Genomic DNA, 21,948 nt, shown 5'->3' with positions numbered 1-21,948 from the left:
TCTGCGGCAGGCAGGCAACTAGAATTAAAACCTCAATCCTATTAAGCACCAGAGCAAGCTTAAGGGGCTGCATGATCTGCTAGTGCATTTTTTTTTATAAATGATTTTATGATCAGTTTTCACGACCTGCTCTCCCTGATTCATCTACTAATCCAATCATCATGGGGAGAATTCCAAACAGAAGTTCACACCATCCCATTCCTACACCACTATTGTCAACTATTAATTGAGAGAGTAGGCCACTGAATACTTAATCTGAGACATGGCAAAATATGGGTTTGCACTTAATTAACCACTGGCTGGGCTTCCAGGCTCACCCCAGTCATTGGGAAAACAGCTCAGAGACAGCAAGGTTCTGCTCCGTACTAAGGCTAAAGAAGAGTTTTAAATTACAGATAATAATTCGATCAATGAGCTGTGCACAGTAGTGGGTAGAGTCTACACTTCATTAGAAAAAATGTGTGCAGGGAAGAGAGACAAGAGTTTGATGGCAACCAAAAAAAATTAACATGCAGAAGTCTTAACCAGCTGTGTCATTCTCTGTTGGATAGAAAAAGGGTACATCTGTAACACTCATAACAATTTTAAAGCAGACAGGTCACAATAGTTTTGAGGCTGTAGTTTTACTAACCAGTCTGCAGGGGCTCCCGGAATCCCACTGCCTGGGGCAGGAACAAGCACAGCATTTCGTTCCTCAGTGAGGCCCACCCACTGCTCCACTAACCTAGCTTCCCTCTCCACATCATCTTCTGTTTTCTCTACACGGAAGAGAACAAGACGACATTAACCTAACACAAATAAAAACAGTTCCAGAAAAGTCTGCAGTGCTCTCTGATAAGTTACTTTTACTAATGTTTTATGGCGCTGAATTATTATTGTTGTGGCATCCAACAGCCACAACACGTGCATGCAATAAGTGTTGCTCACATTATTTACAATGACTGAAGTACACACCTTGCTTGTTGATTACTTTCTGAATTTGCTCATCTAAGTATTCCCGACGCTTCATCAATGCATCAGACCATCTTTCTCGTACTTCATTCAAATCTTCCTCCTGACCAATTACAAGGAGAAAAGTATGAGGTATTGCTTACTGGTGTGTGTTTTCACACTCTGAAATGTATTGTGCAGTGTCACTGAACAGTTCTACAAGTTACAGAAAGCTTGAAAATTACCAGTAGATAGTTGCAATTTCCCCATTTTGCTGTCCAGATTAATAATTTATTTCTAGAGTGCAGGATGAACTGAATACCAAGCTGACCAAATACACAATCATGTACCCAATTTACATCTGTGGTGTTCCTTGTGCTTCCTTTAATATGACCCTCCCATTATTTGAATGGAGTCAATACATTTCAAATATCAAGCATTGTAACTAGTTTTTTTGCTGTTGTTTCCTCAACTTTTAAATGATTTAACTCATGCTGCACTGAGGGAACTTTTGGCTCTTTCAGCTTCTTCCGCAACATATCCTCCTGATAATTCACTTTCTAGTTGGGGTTAATTAACGTTGGTGGGACCTGTCCAATTTTTGTTCTGTTCCTCCCTAAATCGATAGCCCGAAGTCACGGTCAGTGAAGATATTGCAGGTTGGGTACTGAATTGGGGTAACTCCCATCTAGTGTGATTCAGCTCCTCATTGGGTCATGCATTTGTCAATAAGGAATTAGGGAAAATCCTGCTGTAAAAAAAACAAATAAATTTTTCAAGTCAAATTTTCAAACAAATGAAACCATAATAATTGTAAAACTGTACAGTTGCACTTCATGGATGAAAATATTTGCTGTTGTTTGGCCTTTAGCACACCTGTACATTTGACACCAGAAAGTTTCAGTTGAAGTTTGCAAGTCTTTGTAATGATTAAGAAACAGATGAAACCCCTCATATGACAATTCTTTTGTTTTCAAATACCCCATGCAGTGGTTACATGCATTCATGCTAGAAGCATGGACTTTACAGTAAAACAGCAGTTTAATATTCGATATTACTGAGCCAAGCAGACAGGAAGCTCCTCTTGATGTTAGTAATTGCAGGAATCGAAATACTTCACATCCACCATTCACAGAAACTGTATCTTTCATTTTTAAGCATTGTTCTAAAGAAAATTGAAGATTATGGTATCTTATAAATATGGAAAAAAAAATCAATATTTGTGCCATTTTTATGATCAAACAAATCCAATTTTTAAAAAAATTTGCAAGTAGTACGAAAATATATGTTTTACTGACACAAATTAAATATTAATTATGGGAATGCATCAAACATGGGTAAGCCATTATTTAGAAAGTAACATTCATCGATTAGTTAAAAGCAGAAGAGCCATCAATTGTTTTAATTTTCATATTTAATTGAATATTTTTGCTGCAGCTTAAAAAGTATTTTTTTCCACTGCTAATTACTTTTTTCCCCCAAAGTAGTATTTCGAAACCTGCTTTAGTATAGGTGAAATGGAGATGGAGCATATCATTTTCCTACCTGCACTTTTTAAAAACATAACCTTTCTAAAAATTGCTTCATTTAATCATGAAAATAAATTAGACAACTAAGTTCTAACTATAAATACCTACTAGCAACATTCTTAATCTTTCAGAACACAATTTTAGTACAGAGCAAGATCTAAGGTTTTACAGTCACAATTATTTTATTGTTTTCACTTTTAGTTTTCAAGTCTCATAAAATTATGGTTAACCTGCTGGAAATACACTTGTACATTAAACAAAGTAATTGAGTGTCTGCTTTTAGATATATTTAATATATTGGGGTTACTATAGCAAGAGGTGAGCATCCTACTTGTTTTCCAACTTTGTTTCTGTAAAGTTCCTGATTTTTCTAGTGTCTGTATGCAAATTTAATAGTTAGTTTCTAATTTCAAGATTGTGATTATGGGTTATCACTTATGCATCAAGGTGACACAGAAAAGATAAGGAATTAACAAAATGAAACATCAGTAGCACAATTGTGTTTGCTTTCAGAGTAAACTATAAACTAAAACTTGTAACCTGGAGTATATTTGTCTAAGCATGAGTTCATCAGCCTTGTTACAAAAAAGACAACTGAACTACATATTAACCAACTGCAAAGTGCCTCGTGCTAATGACTATCTACCTGTTGCATCTCAAGGTAAGTTTCTTCAAAAAGGTTTTATGTCAACAATTCTTATATTTTTGGGTTCCATTCGCATCTAACCAATACTCAAATTTCTTCCCCTGAATTCCAAGCATAACCATTGTCATTAGATTGCAATATTATGCCCCCAGCCTTGGATTCAGTGACTGTGTGTGCTACCAAGCCACTCTTCGAAGCTTTACATTCTATATTCAAAATCTGGAATTGTAACAACCAAAATTACAAGTATGAAACTGTCAGCAACCTCTACTTCCCATGCTTGTATGGTTAAATACAGAATCTACTGTTGTTGTCAGACATTTCCTATTCCTGCTCGCAATATACTTCAGGAGTCCTTGCAGAAATCACTCAACAGGCCAAAGATACCCTTTAATTGCAGTGTTATCAATATTTAAAATCTTCTCTAAAAAAAGCCACACCTTATTTCCAAAGTGTAAACATACTTTTAAAGATCAACTATTTCATGTCTTAGTAAACTCATTCTGAAATACTGTAATGTGAAGAATGTTCAATTATAATTAAAAAAATCATAATTTAACAAGTCTTACATTTTAAAAGTAACATTTACTCTTCTGAAGTACAGAAGTACTTATTAGGTATTCATTTTGCTCTCTGAAAATTTTTTTCAAAATTTAGTATTACTTTTTGGTTTGCTGTCTCTGATAGTTATTTAATGTCATAAGCTGCTCATCTGTCATTCCTATTCATTTTTGGGATGCTGGCAAAGCTGGCATTCAATGTCAATCACTAACTAAAAACTTATAGAAGCTGGAAGCAAGCTTGATACCATCATTGTTGCTGGAAGCCTACAGATCCTTTTAGTTTGAAACTGGTGTAAAGCCAACATTGGGGGTGCTGAAATCCACAACTAAAACAGATCATTAGAACTTTGTGCTCAATTTTCCTGCAGGTCAGTGATGATTGCTCTTACTTTGTTGCCACCCACAAAAACGTGGCCCATACTCTTGCCTACGTTCAGTTAATTGGTATCAGACAGAACAACAGTTCGGAAAACATCTTGAATTGTTCAAATTTTATAATTTAAGAGAAGGGGAAAAGCCCTGCAGTTCCTCTCCCAACCATTAATCACTGCCCATAGTCCCTAGTTACAGATTGTCATTTAATTGAGCCAAGTAGTCAGTTGATGGGAACAATACCACTAATTTTTCTTCTGTTACATTTAACCACATAACTGCAAAAAGAACACATTTAAAATAAATGTAACAACAATGTCAATTTCAACAAATTTCAACATTTCTTGGGCATAAAACAAAAGTTTCATTAAAAAAATCTGATTTCAGGGTCATAAAGAGGAAAGAAATTGGACACAATGGTTTTAATATGCTTTTGTAATAGAATTAAGTGATCTGCGTTGTTCGGGCATATTTATTAATGAGTCCATTGCCAAATTTGAGAATCAAATTCTAATCCTTGATAACTACATGACTGTTATTTCAGGGAGTGATCCATAAGGAACAGTACAACTGAAAAATCTGAGCCACCATTGATCTTTGGCAACTGTTACAGTTACTAAGACCTAGAAAGTGTAACTATAAAAAATTGCTAACAAAACTGAGATTGATTAATTTTTTAATAAAAACCATTTTAAGAAAACATCTACCAAATCATAATTGGAAAGGGAGGTTTCAACATTTTCTTCCCATTTATTTTAAGTATGCAATGGTGCAGCAAACAATTGTACATTTGATGCAGTAATCTTTCTAAAATCAGTCCAGGTTTTGAACTTGTGAATTGATGAATTTAGTTAAGAGCCAGATCAATTTTTCAACATACTGAATTAGAGATTAATTTATGTAGGCATAGATTCCACGTAGTCTAACAGTATAAAGAAATAATAATCTGTTAAGAGATTTTACTTTACACTTTGCTTTGTTGTGAGGGAAAGTAAATGTTGAAGTACAAGATGTTTGCAGATGCCCTAACAATTTTATGGATGAATGATTTGCACCATGCTAATTTCGTAAAGATGTCTGAAAGAACAAGAAAATGGAATTCCAATACCTGACTGGGTTGGATGCTGGGAGAAAAAAATATAAAATGTTGTTAAAATTTGAAGCAATGTTCTAAATTGTTCAGGTGACAAGTTGCTATTCACACCTAAACCTACTGCAAGAAAGCACAGCCTAAATTTCCTATACTTTTATTTGCCATGGAGGCGGAAAATGGAAGTCAAATCTGAATAATACATGTTTCTGCATGTCTTTAGACAAAGATTACTCGGGTACATTTGGTTCAACCCAATGCTTAGTTGCCGCTATTAACCATCTTCAAAATGCTATATGTATCAAATCCACCATGAGTTAAACTTTCTGATGTTAATGCCTGTACATATCAAGTAAAGATTTGATTTGATATGGCTTCAAACAACAGTAATAAATGTTAATCCAAGCATGATTAAGAGATAGCACTGGAAAGTTGAGTCTGTGACATCTACTTCTCTTGGATAATTACAGTTGGATATTGTTAAAACAAAATGGTTTAGAAAAAACAAAACAGAAAAAAACACTATGGCTTGTTAAAACCTAAACTTTCCATCTCCATTGCATAATTTGCGAGTCAGTTGCTGATGTTGGCCAATGTTGTGCTTCATGCCATGTGACTTATGATAGCAACGATACCTGATAACTATCCATATCCTCCTCCTCCTCTTTCTGGCAGGAGAAAATAAACTTAGTAAAGACACTGTCATGCAAACATTTCAGAAAAATGTCATTATCACAATGTTTTACACTATTCATAATAAATGTACATGGTTTTGTGCTTTACCTTCAATTTTACACATGTCAAAAGGAATAAAAACAAAGATCACACATGTATACAAGAAATTTATGCTGGCAGTAACTGAAACAGGGTAAGAATGAGATGCAAATAAATTGATGAAAACTCTTTAAAAGCTTCATACAACGTTGTAATGCAGAACACATCACAATTAATCCTCAAAACACAACAGATCTGCAAAGTGCCTCTCTTTTAAATGAGGATTTGAAAATTCTTAAATTCCGCAATATGAATAGAAACAAAGCAAAAGCTGAGAAACCATCACCAATTAGAACATAGAACATAGAAAAGTAGGGCACAGTACAGGCCCTTCAGCCCACGATATTGTGCCGTGGAATAATCTTAATCCAAAAATAAAATAACCTAACCTACATTCCCCTCAATTCACTGCTGTCCATGTACATGTCCAGCAGTCGCTTAAATTATCCAGTAGTCGCTTAAATGAATTATTGAATAAAAATAAGGATCCAATCCCTCCATTCCACTATTTGCCAAATGGGCACTGTTTTATTTACAATTTGCACAATTAGTAAACTTCTTTATCAGCTACGTCATCCAGCAAGTCCTATTTTTTAAAAAACAGCCTACGTACGCCATGGAGCAATCCCCATTGTTCAAAAACAGCCCAGGTACACCATATAGCAACCCCCATTGTTCAAACACAGCCCATACATAGCATGTAATAAGCCACATTGATTCAACAGACAACAAAATGTCATACAATCACGATCGATTTCATGCAGGCAAAACAGCATGTAGTAATCCCCTTTAGTCAATCCAACACGGAAATATAGGAGGGTAATGGGTCAATTTCACCATGAAAACTTTCAAAAAGCCCACTGAAGTTCAATCTTGGGGCAATCAAAGAAAAATCACTCTTATACATGGCAGAGACAGAATATATGAAGGACTGCTCCTCCAATCAGAGGATCTGTCTCTCTCATGCTGGCCATTCTAGCTCCACCAATCACAGGTTCCCTCTCTCCCCCTCTTGCTGCTCCATCAAACACAGACTAGAGGAGCTGCCAGGGTCAGGAAGAAGGTAACTGGTGTTAGATGAATTTGAGGAGTTTCTCTAGTTGTCCCAGGATCCCGTATAAGAGAAATTTATGATATCAAAGCAACTATTCAGTGAAATAATTGACCTTTGCAGCCATGTCTGGGTGCCAACCTTGCTGTACGCAGAGAAATGGGGAGAAGCAGAGCCCAAGCATCAACGTGGTTTGGGAGGGGAGGGGGCTGAATTTCAGCTTAGGTGCAGGGATAAATAGGGTTGTGGGGACAGATTTGGCCCAGGGCAAGTTGGGAGGTACAGGGCAGTTGTCAACTGACCCTCGAATGACTGCAAAGGCACTGCTGTCTTTATGCATCATGTAACTTTATCAATCACTGACCAAGTCTATTGGGATTTATAGACGCTATTACATTCAACATGTTAGGGGAGAAGCCATTCAAGAGAACATTCTGCAAAAGGGAGACAATTCACCAGCTGGGGCTTTAAATACTTATGTATAATAGCCCAGAATAAAAAGAAATAGATAATCTACAAACTATTTACCTAGATGGCAGTGTCTTGCGTTCAATGTTTACAAAGCAGGCTATTTACAAATTATTTCCCTCCTAGTTACAGAAATAGTAATTCCTGGAAATCAGTATTAATGTTGCATAATTTTTACATAAGGCATGCATTGAACTATGTATTTTGGTAGATGCATAGTTAGTAGTGGTCTATGGCATATTTATTTTCAATAAATAAATTTACAAAGTCTTATCTATAGATCAGGTTTCAAAACATACATAATATTCAGCATTTGAGCTGATTTATTTATTTGAAGACACCCCCCCCCCCCAAATAAACAATGACAATATAATGCTCTTATGTATTTTCAAGAATTAAGAGGAGAGTTGGGGACAATGAAAAATGAGGCCGGAAATCAAAAACGTCGCCTTTAAGATGATCTTGAGATAACACCTCAAAAAAAGAATGTTGACTCCTCATTCAAACACGTTAGATATATCATATAGGAATTCCCACTATCCAAACTGAGTCCCAATATCACATGAAGCAATCCTCATTCATTAAACATAGCCTCAGAGATCACATACAGCAATCTTCATTTTTCAAACTCAGCCAGTAATACGACGTAGTGACAATTTTCTCATCCCTAGCAATACTGAACTTAACCACAAAATTTTATGCTGCGACCCATCATTAATCTTAGTTCAAGCTCCTCAGACAGCACTTTTCTCCATTGATCATAGGTATACTACGTAAATTGATTCTCTATTAACATTTCCCGTGGATTTTCCATGTAGGTCAACCATGTTTCAGACATCATACCATGTCCTCTATTATTTCTAGGGCTGTTACATTAGATAGTTGATGATAACAAAGTGTGAAGCTGGATGAACACAGCAGGCAAAGCAGCATCTCAGGAGCACAAAAGCTGACGTTTCGGTTGAAGGGTCCAGGCCCGAAACGTCAGCTTTTGTACTCCTGAGATGGTGCTTTGCCTGCTGTGTTCATCCAGCTTCACACTTTGTTATCTTGGATTTTCCAGCATCTGCAGTTCCCATTATCTCTGATCACATTAGATAGTTGACCCAGCTTTACGATGCAATGACTCCCATTTCTCAAAGTTAAATTATGTCATGCATCAATCCAAATTATTCATTGTAAGCTACTCCTGGTTCAGCTGCAAATAATTCACTAACAGCCAAACATCACTTTCTTAAGCCATTTGCTCATTACTCAAACATAATCTAGTTATGGCAGTGACCCAACAGCAATTGATCAAATGGAACCATGTTCAACTGTTTAGCAATTAACCTCTAATGTACTGCTTTGATGAGCAGCACAATTACAACAAATAGAGACTTCCTTGCAGGCTCATTTTATTAAATGTGCTCATTTTGTTTTGTTGTTTGAGGCACAGGAAGGCACATGTTCTTTGTGGGAAAATTCAGGATAATTCTCATGTGTGAGAACTCTTACCGGCTGGAGTTGTTCAATTTCCAGGTTTTGGAGCCTGAGCAGAAGCTGGTGTCATTGTGGTGCATTTGCAGTGATGTTGCCACCCTGTAAATTACCAGTGTGAGGGATAAAGGGATTAAGCGATCACCAGACCGTCAAGGAGAATGGGAAGGTAATGCAGGAGGCACAACTTCATCTTGTTCTTCAATTTATATTCAGTTCTGAATACTGATGAGGGTAATATTTCCTCTGGGCAGTGCAGGCTATACAGTTTTGTGTATCATGGCTGCTCAGCTGTACAGAGATCTAAAAGATGGGAAAGCAATAGTGATTGAGGATTCTGTAGTTAGGGGAAGCCAGGTGCTTTTACAGCAGTGCAGAATCCAGGCTAGTATGTTGCTTCCTCAGTGTCAGGGATTTCAGAATACTTTCAAGGACAATGATGTCCATGGTTGTTATTTAGATCAATGAGAATATCAAATAACAATGGTGAAGAGAAGGATGAGGTCTGCAGGCAGATTTTAACAAGCCAGAAGGGCAAAAAGCAAGCAGGACCTCAAAAGTAGAAATCTCTGCATTACTCCTACTGCCACACTCCTGAATATAGAAACTGGGGGAAAGAGATGGACTGATGGTGCATGAATGATGACTTCATGTTTTTGAAACACTGGGGCAGGTCTAAGGAAGGTAAGGCCCCAAAAGGTTAGATGGTTTGCACTTCAACAAAGCTAGGCAAATCATCTACAGGTGATTTTTTAGAGCTGTTGGAGATATTGTATATTAACTTGGCAGTGAAATGTAGCAACAGAAAGGAGAAATATGGTGCACGTCTGATCAAGCAAATTGGAAAACACAGATAGCAGTGGAGTTAAAAACACCAAGGTAGTAGATAGAGTCAGATTGAGAGGGAATGTAATAAGGTTGAAATTAGATTAACAAAGTGGGCTACATAGGTTAGTGAGCAGCAGGCACAAACAATCGTGGGCATATGATGATGTGGTTAAAACAAAAGACCTAGGTTTTAAAAAAAAGACAAGACTGTGCACTAAGCATTCCTGGATAGAAGATTTTTAAATAAGGCAGGGGGGGAAACAAAAGAGCAGAGGCTAATTATTAAGTAAAGAATATATGTTCTTTAATTAATGTGATAAAGTATTCAAATTGGGAAACAGAGATACAATTACATTAATGGGTAGAATCTATAACCCACCAAATAATAGGAACAGTATACAACAGAAAACGCAGAGACCATACAAAATGGTGTAAAAGCTATACAGTAGTAACGATAGAAGAATTTAGTTTAAATAGAGTTGTAAAAGGCAGAGATGGGAAAGTCTCCCCCCTCTCCTCTTTCCTCCACCACACCCCACACCAAAGGGTGCTCAGGAGAATTTGCCACTTGTTATGTTTCCAGTTCAATAAGGAATGAGACAATGCAAGATCACATTTTACAGAATAAGATAGTGTTTTCTTTATTCACCCATGGGATATAGGCATCATTAACTGGGCCAGTATTTATTGCCTGCCCCAAGTTGTCGTCGAAAAGCTGATGGTGAGTTGCCTTCTTGAACCACTGCAGTCCATGTGCCATAGGTTGACTCACAATGGGACCCACAATGAGCCCCATTAGGGAAGGATTTCCAGGATTTTGACAGCGGCATTGAAGCAATGGTGATAGGTTTCTATTTTTTGGATGGTCAATGGTTTGGAAGGGATCCCGCAGGTGGTAGCGTTCTCATGATCTACTGACCTCGTCCTTCTAGATGGCAGTAGTTGTGGGTTTGGAAGGTGCTCTCTAAAGAGCTTTGGTGAATTTGTGCAATGTGCAGTGCAGCTTGTAGGTAGTACAGACTGCTGCTATTGTACATTGGTAGTAGAGGAAGTGGATAATTGACAATGTGATGTGAATTGAGCGGGATGCATTGTCCTGGATTGTGTCAAGATTGCCACTTCAACAATGCACACTCATCGAGGCAAGTGGGAATTACTCCAACATACTCCTCACTTCAGCCTTGCAGATGGGGGACAGGCTTTGGGGAGTCACAGGGTGACCTATTTTCTGCATTACTTCTAGCCTCTGACCTGCTCATTATATGTACATGGCTGGTCCAGTTCGGTTTCTGATCAAAGGTTACCTCCAGAATATTAATCGTGGGGGATTCAGCGATGATAACACCATTGACTCTGAAAGAGGCATTGGGTATATCATCTCTTACTGGAGATAGTCATTACCTGGCATTTATGTGGCACGAATGTTACTGTGAATGAGTGAAGTGGATCAAGTGTAAGTAGAAGATCATTTAGTGAATTGCGATCATTCATCTATAGCAAAAGATGGAGAGCAATCTTTAGTTAGAGGACAACAAATTTTGGAGGGGGGGAGATCTGACCTTTTTAAGTCGGAATCAAAGATTTGCAGACAGAACTATAACAAAACAAACGGATTACCTTTAAACAGATGGTTCTAATACAGTTATGTACATTCCCATAACGGTCAAAGCCAGGTAGGCAAAGCTACAGTTCTCTGGATGACGAAAGAGATTTTAAAGAACTCTTCTGATGCATTGTTTATGTGCTTATCTCTGAACCAAAAGTTCAAGTCCCACTTGCTCCATAGGTGTGTAATAACATCTTTTAACAGTCTGATTAGAAAGTATCTTCAAGGATAGGAGAAGTTAATTGGAGAAAAACTTCCACTTGGATTTTTCCCCATAATTTTGGTAGATGGACAGGGAAATTATTTAGAACAGAAGGGTAGAGATCAATATTACTATATTTTAATAGTAAAACAGTTAAAAAATCTCAATGTCTTTTCTTGCCTGATTCAATGTATGGAGATTAGTAGATTAATTTGGAACCAATCTACCATCCCCTGAGAAAAAGAACAGGAAGAGACATCACCAATGCAGGAAATGACATCACCAACCCAAGGAAACCTAACCAGATAAATAGAAAGCAGGACATAACACCAGCGCTTCGTCGGAGGCTCACTGATGATGTTACCTAGTATGGTGACGAAACGTCTGAAAACGAACCTTCCAGCTCAGCGAGCAAACTCACATCCAGTAGATTAAGTGATTACCACATACTTCCTACATCTCTTGCTGGAAATCTTAAATCTGTGTCCCCTAGCAGCAGCTAATGGGCAACGACCTTTAATTGTCTGATTTAAAACTGTCATTATTTTATCAGAACTCCCCTTGATCTCCTGTGCTCGAAGACCCCACCTTCTCCAACTTAACCTTTTAGCTAAAATCCTTCATCTCTGGAACCATTCTGGTAAATCTTCCACGCAGACTTTCAGGGACCTTTGCATCCTTCCACAATACACTCATTATACTCTATCATCTCGACCTTTATACAGATTCAGAATAACGTTACTGCTATTGTACACAGCTCTGTTTGTGAGGGCCCAAGATGGTAAAAAATGAGACAACATTTCTTGTCGCTTCCAAAGAACTTTCCACATGAATAACTATGTCCCTTTCTCCACGCACACCGTCTGGAACACTGCCTTATCCCATTACTTCTGCCAAAATGCATCACCTTACACACATTATATTTCATGTGCCTCTTTTGCTAGCTTATCTATGCCCTCTTGTAGTCGATTAGTCTGATCCTCACTGTTGGACACACCTTTAAATTTGATGTAATCAGCAAATTTTGCTGTCTTACAGTTTCCCAATATTCGTCATTTTTTTTTTAAATGACCTAAAAATAAACAGTCCCTGTATTGACCCTCAGGGAATGTCACTTTCTCCTAGCCTCCAGTCTGAAAAAAATCACTAACTCACTGTTTTCTCCCCTTAATTCAATTTCTTATCTAATCTGACATGGGCTGTCTTATTCCATAAGGCACAATTTTGCCAACCAGCCTTTTATGTGGCACTTTGTTGAATGCTTTAAAATCAACATGCACAACATCTTTACATTCTCTTCAATCTTCTCTGCAACTTCATGAAACAACTCCATTAGATGAGTCAGCAAAATTTGTCTTTTACAAATCCCTGCTTGCCCACTTCAATTAATTCAAACCTTTTCATAAGTTGGCAGGTGACACAAAGGTGTGTGAAGGGATTGGTAGTATTGAGAAAACAGAGAGGCTGCAGAAAGACTTGAACAGGCTAGGAGAGTGAGCAAAGTAGGAAATGGAATACAATATCAGCAGGTGAGAGGTTTCACAGGAAGAAGAGGCACCTGTGCAAACTATTTTCTAAATGGAGAAAGGCTTTGTGATTCTGAACCATAGACAGACTTGGGAGTCTTAGTTCAGCATTCTCTTAAGATTAATATGCAGGTTCAGTTGCCTGTTAGGAAGGCAAATGCAATGTCAGCATACATTTCAAGAAGTCTGGAATGCAACAGCCAAAATTTAGTGCTGAGGCTGCATAAGGTTCTGGTCAATCTGCATTTGGAATACTGTGAGGAGTTTTAGGCCCCATTTGTAGGGATGGATGTGCTGGCACTGGAGGGGGTCCAGTGGAGGTTTACAACAATGATCGTAAGGACAAAGGGCTTATTGTAGAGGAGTGGTCAGTGGTCTCCTGTACTGAGTTTAGAAACATTGGGAAGGGGGGGGTAGGATCGCTTTGAAATTTGCAGAATACCAAGGCCTAGATAGAGTGGAGGTAGAGACAAAGTTTCCATTAGGAAGGATTTTGTGATGTGGACTAAATACATAAAAACAGAACTAGACCAAATTAAAATATCTGGTCAGCATGGGCGAGTTGAGATGAAGGATCAGTTTCTGTGTTATGTAACTTGATCACAAGAAGGAGCAACTAGGACCTGAGGACACAGCCCCAGAGTGAAGAGATGACTCTTTATAACTGAGATGGGGAGGAATTTCTTTGGCTAGAGGGTGGTGAATTTGTGGAACGCATTCTTGCAGAAGGCTATGGAGGCCAAGTCATTGACAGTATTTAAAACAGAGATAGGTTCTTGATTGGTAAGGGGATCAGGGGTTACGGGGAGTTTGCAGGAGAGCAGGGTTGAGAAGCATATCAGCCACAATCGATTGGCAGAGCAGGCTTGATGGGCTGAATGGCCTAATTCTGCTCCTATATCTTATGGTGTTATGGACATGGATTATAATCCGTAATTCTTTTTTAAAAAACCAAACCTACCACCGATTCTAAATTGACTAGTCCATTATTAACAATGAATGTGACATCACAGTTTTGTGAAAAACTGCCACATTCCAATCTTCCAGCACTTCCCCAGTATCTAGGAAAAATTGGAAGGTTACGCTAAAACATTTTACAATCTCTACCGCCAACGTTCTTTCGCAACCAGGGATGCATACCTTCTGGGACCAGGAGACTCACCTACTCTAAACGTAGCCAACCTCTCCAGTACATCCTGCCCATTAATTTTCACCCACTCATTGGATCTACCATCTCTACTGATATTTTGATAGTATTTACTCAGGAGGAAGATACTGACAGAAATAATTTATTTAGCATGAGGCAGTTCCACATATCCAAGCAGTAGAATTCAGTACACTACAAAACTTGCATGGAATTAAAAAAATACTTTCTTAGATAAACAATTAGCTTTTCAACAATGATTTTCTTACTTTATTCCCAGTGATAAATCCGTTAAAATTTTGGTAAAAGATGAAACAAATTGCTGAGCATATTCCCTTTCCGTTTCAAAATTTATCAGAACATTACAAACTTTATGAAAATTTTCAAAATTCTTTAATTTGCTTCAGAATTGTAACATGTTCTCAGCAAGGTGACTGGTGTTTTGCAATTGTCCTTAAAAATAGGTTTATGCATGTCCCTTACCTGGTAACTATCCAAAGGTCTCTGGAGTTTAATGGATCTGGCTGTAATGCATCCTATAGAGACAGACAAAACTGCTTCCACCATAAGTGGCAATGTCCCAGAGTGCTGAACAGCTTTAACTGTAACTTCAATCCGACGAGACTGACCCTGAACATGAACACACCAAACGATTTAGACTTAAAAATTAAATAAGAAATATAATACATTAGTGAAAGTACACAATATATTCATGACTAAAGTTGTTAACATAACAATGTTGCTTCACTGTACAGTTCTACAGACATTTAAATGGAGAGCAAGAAACTAAACGCGGAAAACTCAAAGTATAAACTTTATCATTCATTTGGCACCTTTAAAGTCGGGGAACAAACTAAACTTGTTTCACAGGGTTAAATATCACACAAAACTGGATATCAATCATCCGAAATTTTAACCATACTTGAACACAATCATGAAATGATGGAAAAGCAGAAAATGCAAGGTCTCTGGGATAGCCGTCATTAACTTGAGCCAAGCACATTTGACATTTTCTCTTTTCTGGAGATGCAATGTTATTTTTCACAGTCTATATGAGCTGGATGTAATACAACCTTTCCTCAACTGCCAATATTTTCAGGTACCTGTCGAATCTGGAAGACACCCCCAGTATTGACATCTTTGGCTTGAGCCAGTTCCACTGCCGTGTACTCTCCCATTTCATTTAATTCTTGCACCGAGATCCACATCTCGATCCTGCGTGTGACTTCACTCCATCTGTATCAGCAAAAAGTCAAACACAGAAACAAATGGACTACAGGGTTTCAAGAAGACAGCTTACCACCACCCTCTCAAGGACAAGATGGATGAGCAATAAACGCCAGCCCAGCCAGCAAGGTCCATGTCTAAATGAAAAGAAAATGTTCCAGATATTGCTATCCAACCAATAGACATTAGATAATATAATTTATATATACCGCCTGGATCATCACATCCAGTCTGAAAAGCAAAAAGAAAGATATTCCCCACGTGGGATTTTGGTCAGAATTGACAATAAAGACAAAATGTCAAAAACAAGATTAAAAGTCAAGACAAAACTGATTTACATACTTTACAGATTTTAAAGAACAGGAACACATCCTACACTAGCTGGGTGAGTTTCAACAAGTCTGTTTCAGTAAATACTGCTAACCAACAGCAGTGCTGTCAAGATTTTGAATGAGAGCATCAGATGTTCCAGTCACTTCATGAGTTGTGGAGAAGTTGAATGAATGGCAACATACATTCAAGGAAGAAATACTGGATATCGGAAAAAAAAACTAATGGGTGCACCACTGGGAAAAGCAAAATTAGCAGACAGAAATGCAGGGATTTCTTTACTGTTAACAACTGAAAATCCACATAATCTCTGTTCATTTACTGGAGACATAAATAACATTCCAGGTGTAAAGTAAGTCACCCAACACTACCTGGCATATTAAGAATAAAATACCTCGAATTGATAATGGGGTTATTTGAGCATCAGCATCACTATATATCAATAACAGAGCCAAATAATTAAGCAGGATGATATAAGACTGCAAGAATTTTAAGTTATGCACATTGTGTTATCATGTCAAAAAGACGGTCTCTGTACCTGTCACGGAGTGTGCGCGTTTTTGCTTGCAGTGCGTCAACTGCCCAGGTAGTTCTACCATTTCCTGCACACCGGTGGCCCCAGACTTCAATCGCGAGAGCACCATCAGAAATAAACTCCAGAAACTCCTCTGTAACATGTACTATAAAATCCTGAAAGGACGCACCGACATTTACATGAAAGAAAATTGTTTTTTTTAAAGCTGGTTCTTTTAGTGATTTAAGTGATAAAAAACTGTTACTTTGTCTCTAGGTCACATTCAATATGAAGTAAAGTCATTTAGTTGGCAGCCTGCTCACCTTACTATGGTCAAATGTCACAGTGTACTGAACGGCCTTGTCTTTGATAGATGGCATATCTGGATTGACCATTGGAGGCGCAACTGTTTGGTCAGAGTGATCCCAAAAGATGTACTGACAGAATACAAAGTTTGAGAGATTGAGGGGTAGTCCCGTTGCTTCTATTATTTTTACCTGTTGAGATAAAGTAGGAGCTTGAGAAGCTTTTCACTTAACAGAAAATATTAGACCCTGAATAACACTTTTACAAGAAAATGTTTTATAGAACATTAGAAAGTGTCAGAGGAACCCTACAGCGTAGAAACAAGCCATCTGGCCCATTGAGTCCACACCTCGCCTCTAAGGAGCATCCCATTTAGACCCATCTCTCTACCCTATCCTTATAAAGCTGCATTTGGCTGCCCATGGTTAATCCACCTAGACTGCACATCTTTGGACTGTGGGATGAAACCAGATCACTTGGGGCATACCCATGAAGATACAGGGAGAAGGTGCAAACTCCACACAGACAGTCACCCGAGGTTGGAATCAAACCTACGTTGGTGGCGCTGAGGCAGCAGTCTAACTAATGAGCCACCATGCCGCCTCTGCTTCTGTTTCAGTATTCTTGTTTAACTTGACAAGAAGCAAGTTCCTCATGCATTTGTTTATACAATGGGGATATTTTTTCCCTTGTAAATGTAACTTTTTGCTAGCATTTTCTAGTATTTATATACATACTTGGAGAGGATGTGCATGTTCACTCTTTATGATGTAGTGCTATGGTGAAGAAATTGCCACCATTTATAAACGTACTTAACAAAACTCCAATAGCATTGTTCACAGAATCACAGAAGGGTTACCATGCAGGAGATAGCCAATCACCCATCATATCTGCACCAGCGATGACTCGAACATTATGACATTGTACCATTCTCCTGTCTTTTTCCTACTGCCTTGCATATTGTTTCCATTCAAATGGTAATCTATGCCCTCTTGAATATCTCAATTACAGAATTACAAGGAACATTTACTTTCAAGTTGGGAATTTTTCAAACATTTGAGAATTCTCAATTTTTTGTTTAGAAAGAATATATAAAATCTAATACTAGACCTCTTTATTGGTAGGCCTCATAGACAGCTGGGATATAACTGCGCACTCCCAGTGTATTAGGGAAATTAAAAGTGTGCATGTGACTATAGGCTGGTAACTTAATAATATTGATATCTACACTAGCCATCTTCTGTATTTCTGCAACTGCCCATTTAAAATCACAGATCACATTCAGTTTAGGTCATCCTGATTTTAACTAAATGTAATCATGTAGCAGGAGGTGGAGGAGGAAGAAAAGGGGTTTTTACTTAAAAAGGGGTTCGGGGCACTGTGGCTCAGTGGTTCGCACTGCAGCCTCACAGCACCAAAGACCCAGGCTTAATTCCAGCCTCGGGCAACTGTCTGTGTGGAGTTTGCACATTCTCCCTGTGTCTGTGTGGGTTTCCTCCAGGTGCTCTGGTTTACTCCCACAGTCCAAAGATGTGCAGGCTAGGTGGATTGGCCTTGCTAAATCGCCCGTAGTGTTCAGGGGTGTGTGAGTTATGGGGGATGGGTCTGGGTGGGATGCTTCAAGGGGCAGTGTGGACTTGTTGGGCCAAAGGGCCTGTTTCCACTCTGTAGGGAATCTAATCTAAACATCAAGTAACATATTAGTATCATATTAACCAAGTAAAAACTTAAACCCTTAAAAAGTAATTTTATTTAAGAATACTGTGTGATTAGTGTCATTTCTATATGTGTTTAATTGGAAGGATAATCTGTACTAAGAAATCCATGTGTTAAGGCTAATTTTTTTTAAAATCTTTATGCTGGCTTTAATATTTACTGTACTTGGGGGAAAAAATTGAGAGCAATAAATTATGCACCCAACAAGATCACCAGATTATTTTCTGTTGGTGACTCAACCTTAACAAAGTTATTCAATGGCCAAAAGCTTTATTGTCACTTACCCTGCAGGTCAGTTTCTTTGCCATGTGCACAATCTCACCATTATTATCCATGACTTCATAGCTTCCACTCGAGTTCTCTGAAGAATCGTCTCCACCGTCTGGACGCTCTGGAACCACACCACTAACCCGCATCACTTCCACATGGAGGCGGCCAGCAACCTATGTTTAAGAAAGAAGTCAGGAAACTTTAACAATGTTACAGATCTCTTTCAGATTTTGTCAGGCCATTTGGGAAATGCATTTTTTGGTAATTTGACATATTGCAGCTGACATGAAATATAAAAAATATAGCAACATAAAGTCACTTTTATTTTTACCCCAAGTTCTAAAATATCAAACATTTAACCTTTTCAGTAAAGTCAAGGGCCCCATATGCTTTCTTTATGTCAACTCTCACCTCCCCCTGCTGGCTGATGATGGGAACAGCATACTGAAGTTTCACATCATGGTAAAGGCACTCCAAGAAAACATTGGCAACACCAATCAAATTATGGTTCTCCTGTGCCTCGTAGAAAGGATCTCCATGTTTGCTAAGAATCTTATTGTACTGAAATAAGGTAAGATGAGATGATTATATTGTATGTTAGAAAGGAAGGGGTAACACAGACATTTCAGGCAGTATCTATGGGCACCATGTAATGATAACTTTGTTTGTTCTGTATTTTGCTCCTAGATCAATATCCCAACTGCCACTAACGCTCACTACTCAAGAGTGAATGCATTTATCCAGTGAACAGGGCTCTGGGTTTAGCTAAATGTGCTGAGCTGAGCACAAGTTGCTGGTCCACAATTTAGACTGTGGCTTGAACAACCTTCTGACGGATGCCATGTTGTCATTTGGAAATTCAGAAATATGGACAATTCAGTTCATGGACAAGTCTACAACTAACTGACTGCCAATTTACAACATATTAAACCAACATTATAAAGACAGTGCCCAGATTGTTGGCTGCTAGTTTGGCTTTTTATTTCATGTCTACTCCTGCAGCTTGCTAAGACTAAAACCTTAAGTCATGTGGAAATTCAAGATTAAAAATTCATTTCACCCCCTCCCCGCCAAAATCTACTCGGTCATTATGTTCTATACAGAGGCAGTTTGTTGTTGATACCAGTATAAAAATTAGCAATTATGCTGAATATATGGAATTTTTCCTCAAAAATACTTCTGTATCAAAGTAGCTCTTGTACTCACATATTCTACCATGTCTTTTTCCTTCCAATCCTGATAGAGGTCTCTCATATCAATTAATTTGTTTTCCAGCTTCTCAATGGCCCAGACTTGGGTACCTTTTCCCTTGCGTCTCACTTGAATAGCGGGCTCACTCACAATTGCTCCCCTCTATTTTGAGAAACATCAAATTCAAAACTGTTTATAATGCTTAAAATACTGCGAGTAATAAAGTGCAGATCATCAGCATAAACTGCATATTTCATGACTGATCTGACAATTGGCTAAAAAACTTGAGAGTGGGGGTGGGGCCGAGGCTGAAATACAACATACACTGAATGCCACAAGTCTAAAACAAAGATAAAAATCTTTGTAAAGAGTCAGTTGGTCCATCAGCATTTATAATGAGAAAATGCAGGTTAATCTTTTGTCTCCAACTCCCTCCATCAGTTTTGCATCAGAAACGTAAGTGGCCAAAGAGAGACTGTAAGAAGGGAAACATTAACTGCACTGTAGGAGTAAAGCACATCACTAACACATGCAAACATTACAAAAGGATTTCTAAGGTGGAATACCTTCTCATCTATGCAAACAACAAGTCTGCAAGAGGAAAATGTAGAGATAAATTTCAAATAAAACCATTTACAATTTGCTGATAGGAGAATATCTCTGGAACTGAGGGCAAACTGATGAGAGCAGGAAACAACAAAAATAGGTCAAGCTTGCATTTACACAACATGCTAAACATCCTCAGAATATCCTAAAGAGAAGATTGGCACTGTTGACCAGTTTATAAATTCTTCTTCTCTGAACTGTATTATTCACTTTTCAGAATAGCATGGAAAACTAGGACTGCAGATTGCATCTTTAACATGTACAAAGATTGAACATAAATAAAAATAACATATATTGTGTTAGTTATGAAACACTTGTGGTTTTGCCTCCAATCCCAGGAAAAATGAAGGATTACAACATATATTGACTAGTCCGATACAAAGCTCAGAAAAGTGAACGTTGTGCAGAAAAAGCTGAAATGATGAAGGTTGAGGGATGGTGGTGGTGGTGATGGTAAGAGTTTTAACAAAAATTGTAAATGCTTTGAGATAAATGATAAATGTAATACTGAGTAGTTGGAAAATCAATAATGAACCAATGCAAACATCACGAATACCAGAAAAAGTTAGAACAATTTTATTTTCTTACGGCATTACTGGAATATGGAGTGATTTACCTCAGAATGGCTACTGAAACAGAGACCATAACCGCAACTAAAACAACTAACAGACAAGATATACTAAATGACTTCTTTCTAATGATATAATTTCTATATGAAGATTTTTTTATTCATTCACAGGATAAGGGCATCGCTAGCATTTATTGCCCATCCCTAATTGCCCAGGGGGCATTTGAGTCAACCACATTGCCGTGGGTCTGGAGTCATATGTAGGCCAGACCAGTTAAGGATGGCAGTTTCCTTCCCTAAAAGGACATTAGTGAACCAGACGGGCTTTTACAACAATCGACAATGGATTCACTGACATCATTAGATTCTTAATTACAGATATTTATTGAATTCAAATTCCTCCATCTGCTGTGGCGGGATTCAAACCCGGGTCCCCAGAATATTATCTGGGTCTCTGAATTAACAGCCCAGCAATAATACCACAAGGCCAAAGCCTCCCCTTGGAGGCTAATACAGGATCTGGAAACAAGTTAATGGCTGAAGTATTTCAGACAAAAAGATTCTATACCTGCATTAAATGCAGAACCCATGAACGGTCGAAGATTACTCTTCTGCTGGAAAGCTGGAGAATACGTGCATTTCCATAATTAATGACCCACTAACAAAATTGCAGGGATGTATTTCTATACTACGACTTTGTTAGTTTATTCAAATCATCCAAAAGCCACATTATATCGTTTATTAACAATACTGAAAAATATCACAAAGGATAACTTATGTCAACAATGATTCCAACCATGAGAGTTCGAAAGAAGTGGGTTTCCTATGAGAAGCAACAGGGGCAATTCCTGACATTTTCATATACATTGCTTTCTTATGTTTTGGTTCCGAGATTTTCTCTGGAACATGAACCAACTTTTACCATCTTGCTGGCAATTTTGACACTGAAATGAGCTTTTGATGATATATCGGCGCCAGCTTAGGACTGTCTATTTCCATGTATAACATTAGC

General features: G+C 38.1%; 1 protein-coding gene across 4 annotated transcripts in view; it reads right to left on the bottom strand.

The window, feature by feature from the left end:
- kif13a (kinesin family member 13A) overlaps window positions 1–21,948 on the bottom strand; it is a 322,598-nt gene that overhangs the window by 63,327 nt on the left and 237,323 nt on the right. For 3 of the 4 annotated variants that reach the window (XR_007249645.2, XM_048552226.2, XM_048552242.2), the window contains exons 19-28: window positions 19,778–19,924; window positions 18,983–19,132; window positions 18,586–18,744; window positions 16,603–16,776; window positions 16,304–16,455; window positions 15,312–15,444; window positions 14,692–14,838; window positions 5,766–5,798; window positions 955–1,054; window positions 632–758 (exon numbers count right to left, since the gene is read on the bottom strand). Coding sequence is in view for 3 of the 4 variants with exons in the window: in XM_048552226.2 (XP_048408183.1) it covers window positions 632–758; window positions 955–1,054; window positions 5,766–5,798; window positions 14,692–14,838; window positions 15,312–15,444; window positions 16,304–16,455; window positions 16,603–16,776; window positions 18,586–18,744; window positions 18,983–19,132; window positions 19,778–19,924 (1,322 nt within the window). In the remaining variant the exon portion in view is untranslated. The remainder of the gene's footprint in view (window positions 1–631; window positions 759–954; window positions 1,055–5,765; window positions 5,799–14,691; window positions 14,839–15,311; window positions 15,445–16,303; window positions 16,456–16,602; window positions 16,777–18,585; window positions 18,745–18,982; window positions 19,133–19,777; window positions 19,925–21,948) is intronic. The other variant, XM_048552235.2, reaches the window with a different exon arrangement.

The sequence above is a fragment of the Stegostoma tigrinum genome, chromosome 2, assembly GCF_030684315.1.
Source record: "Stegostoma tigrinum isolate sSteTig4 chromosome 2, sSteTig4.hap1, whole genome shotgun sequence".
In the NCBI taxonomy this organism is placed as follows: domain Eukaryota; kingdom Metazoa; phylum Chordata; class Chondrichthyes; order Orectolobiformes; family Stegostomatidae; genus Stegostoma; species Stegostoma tigrinum.
Note: the sequence above shows the minus strand (reverse complement) of the source record. Positions and strands in the feature narration are given on the sequence as shown.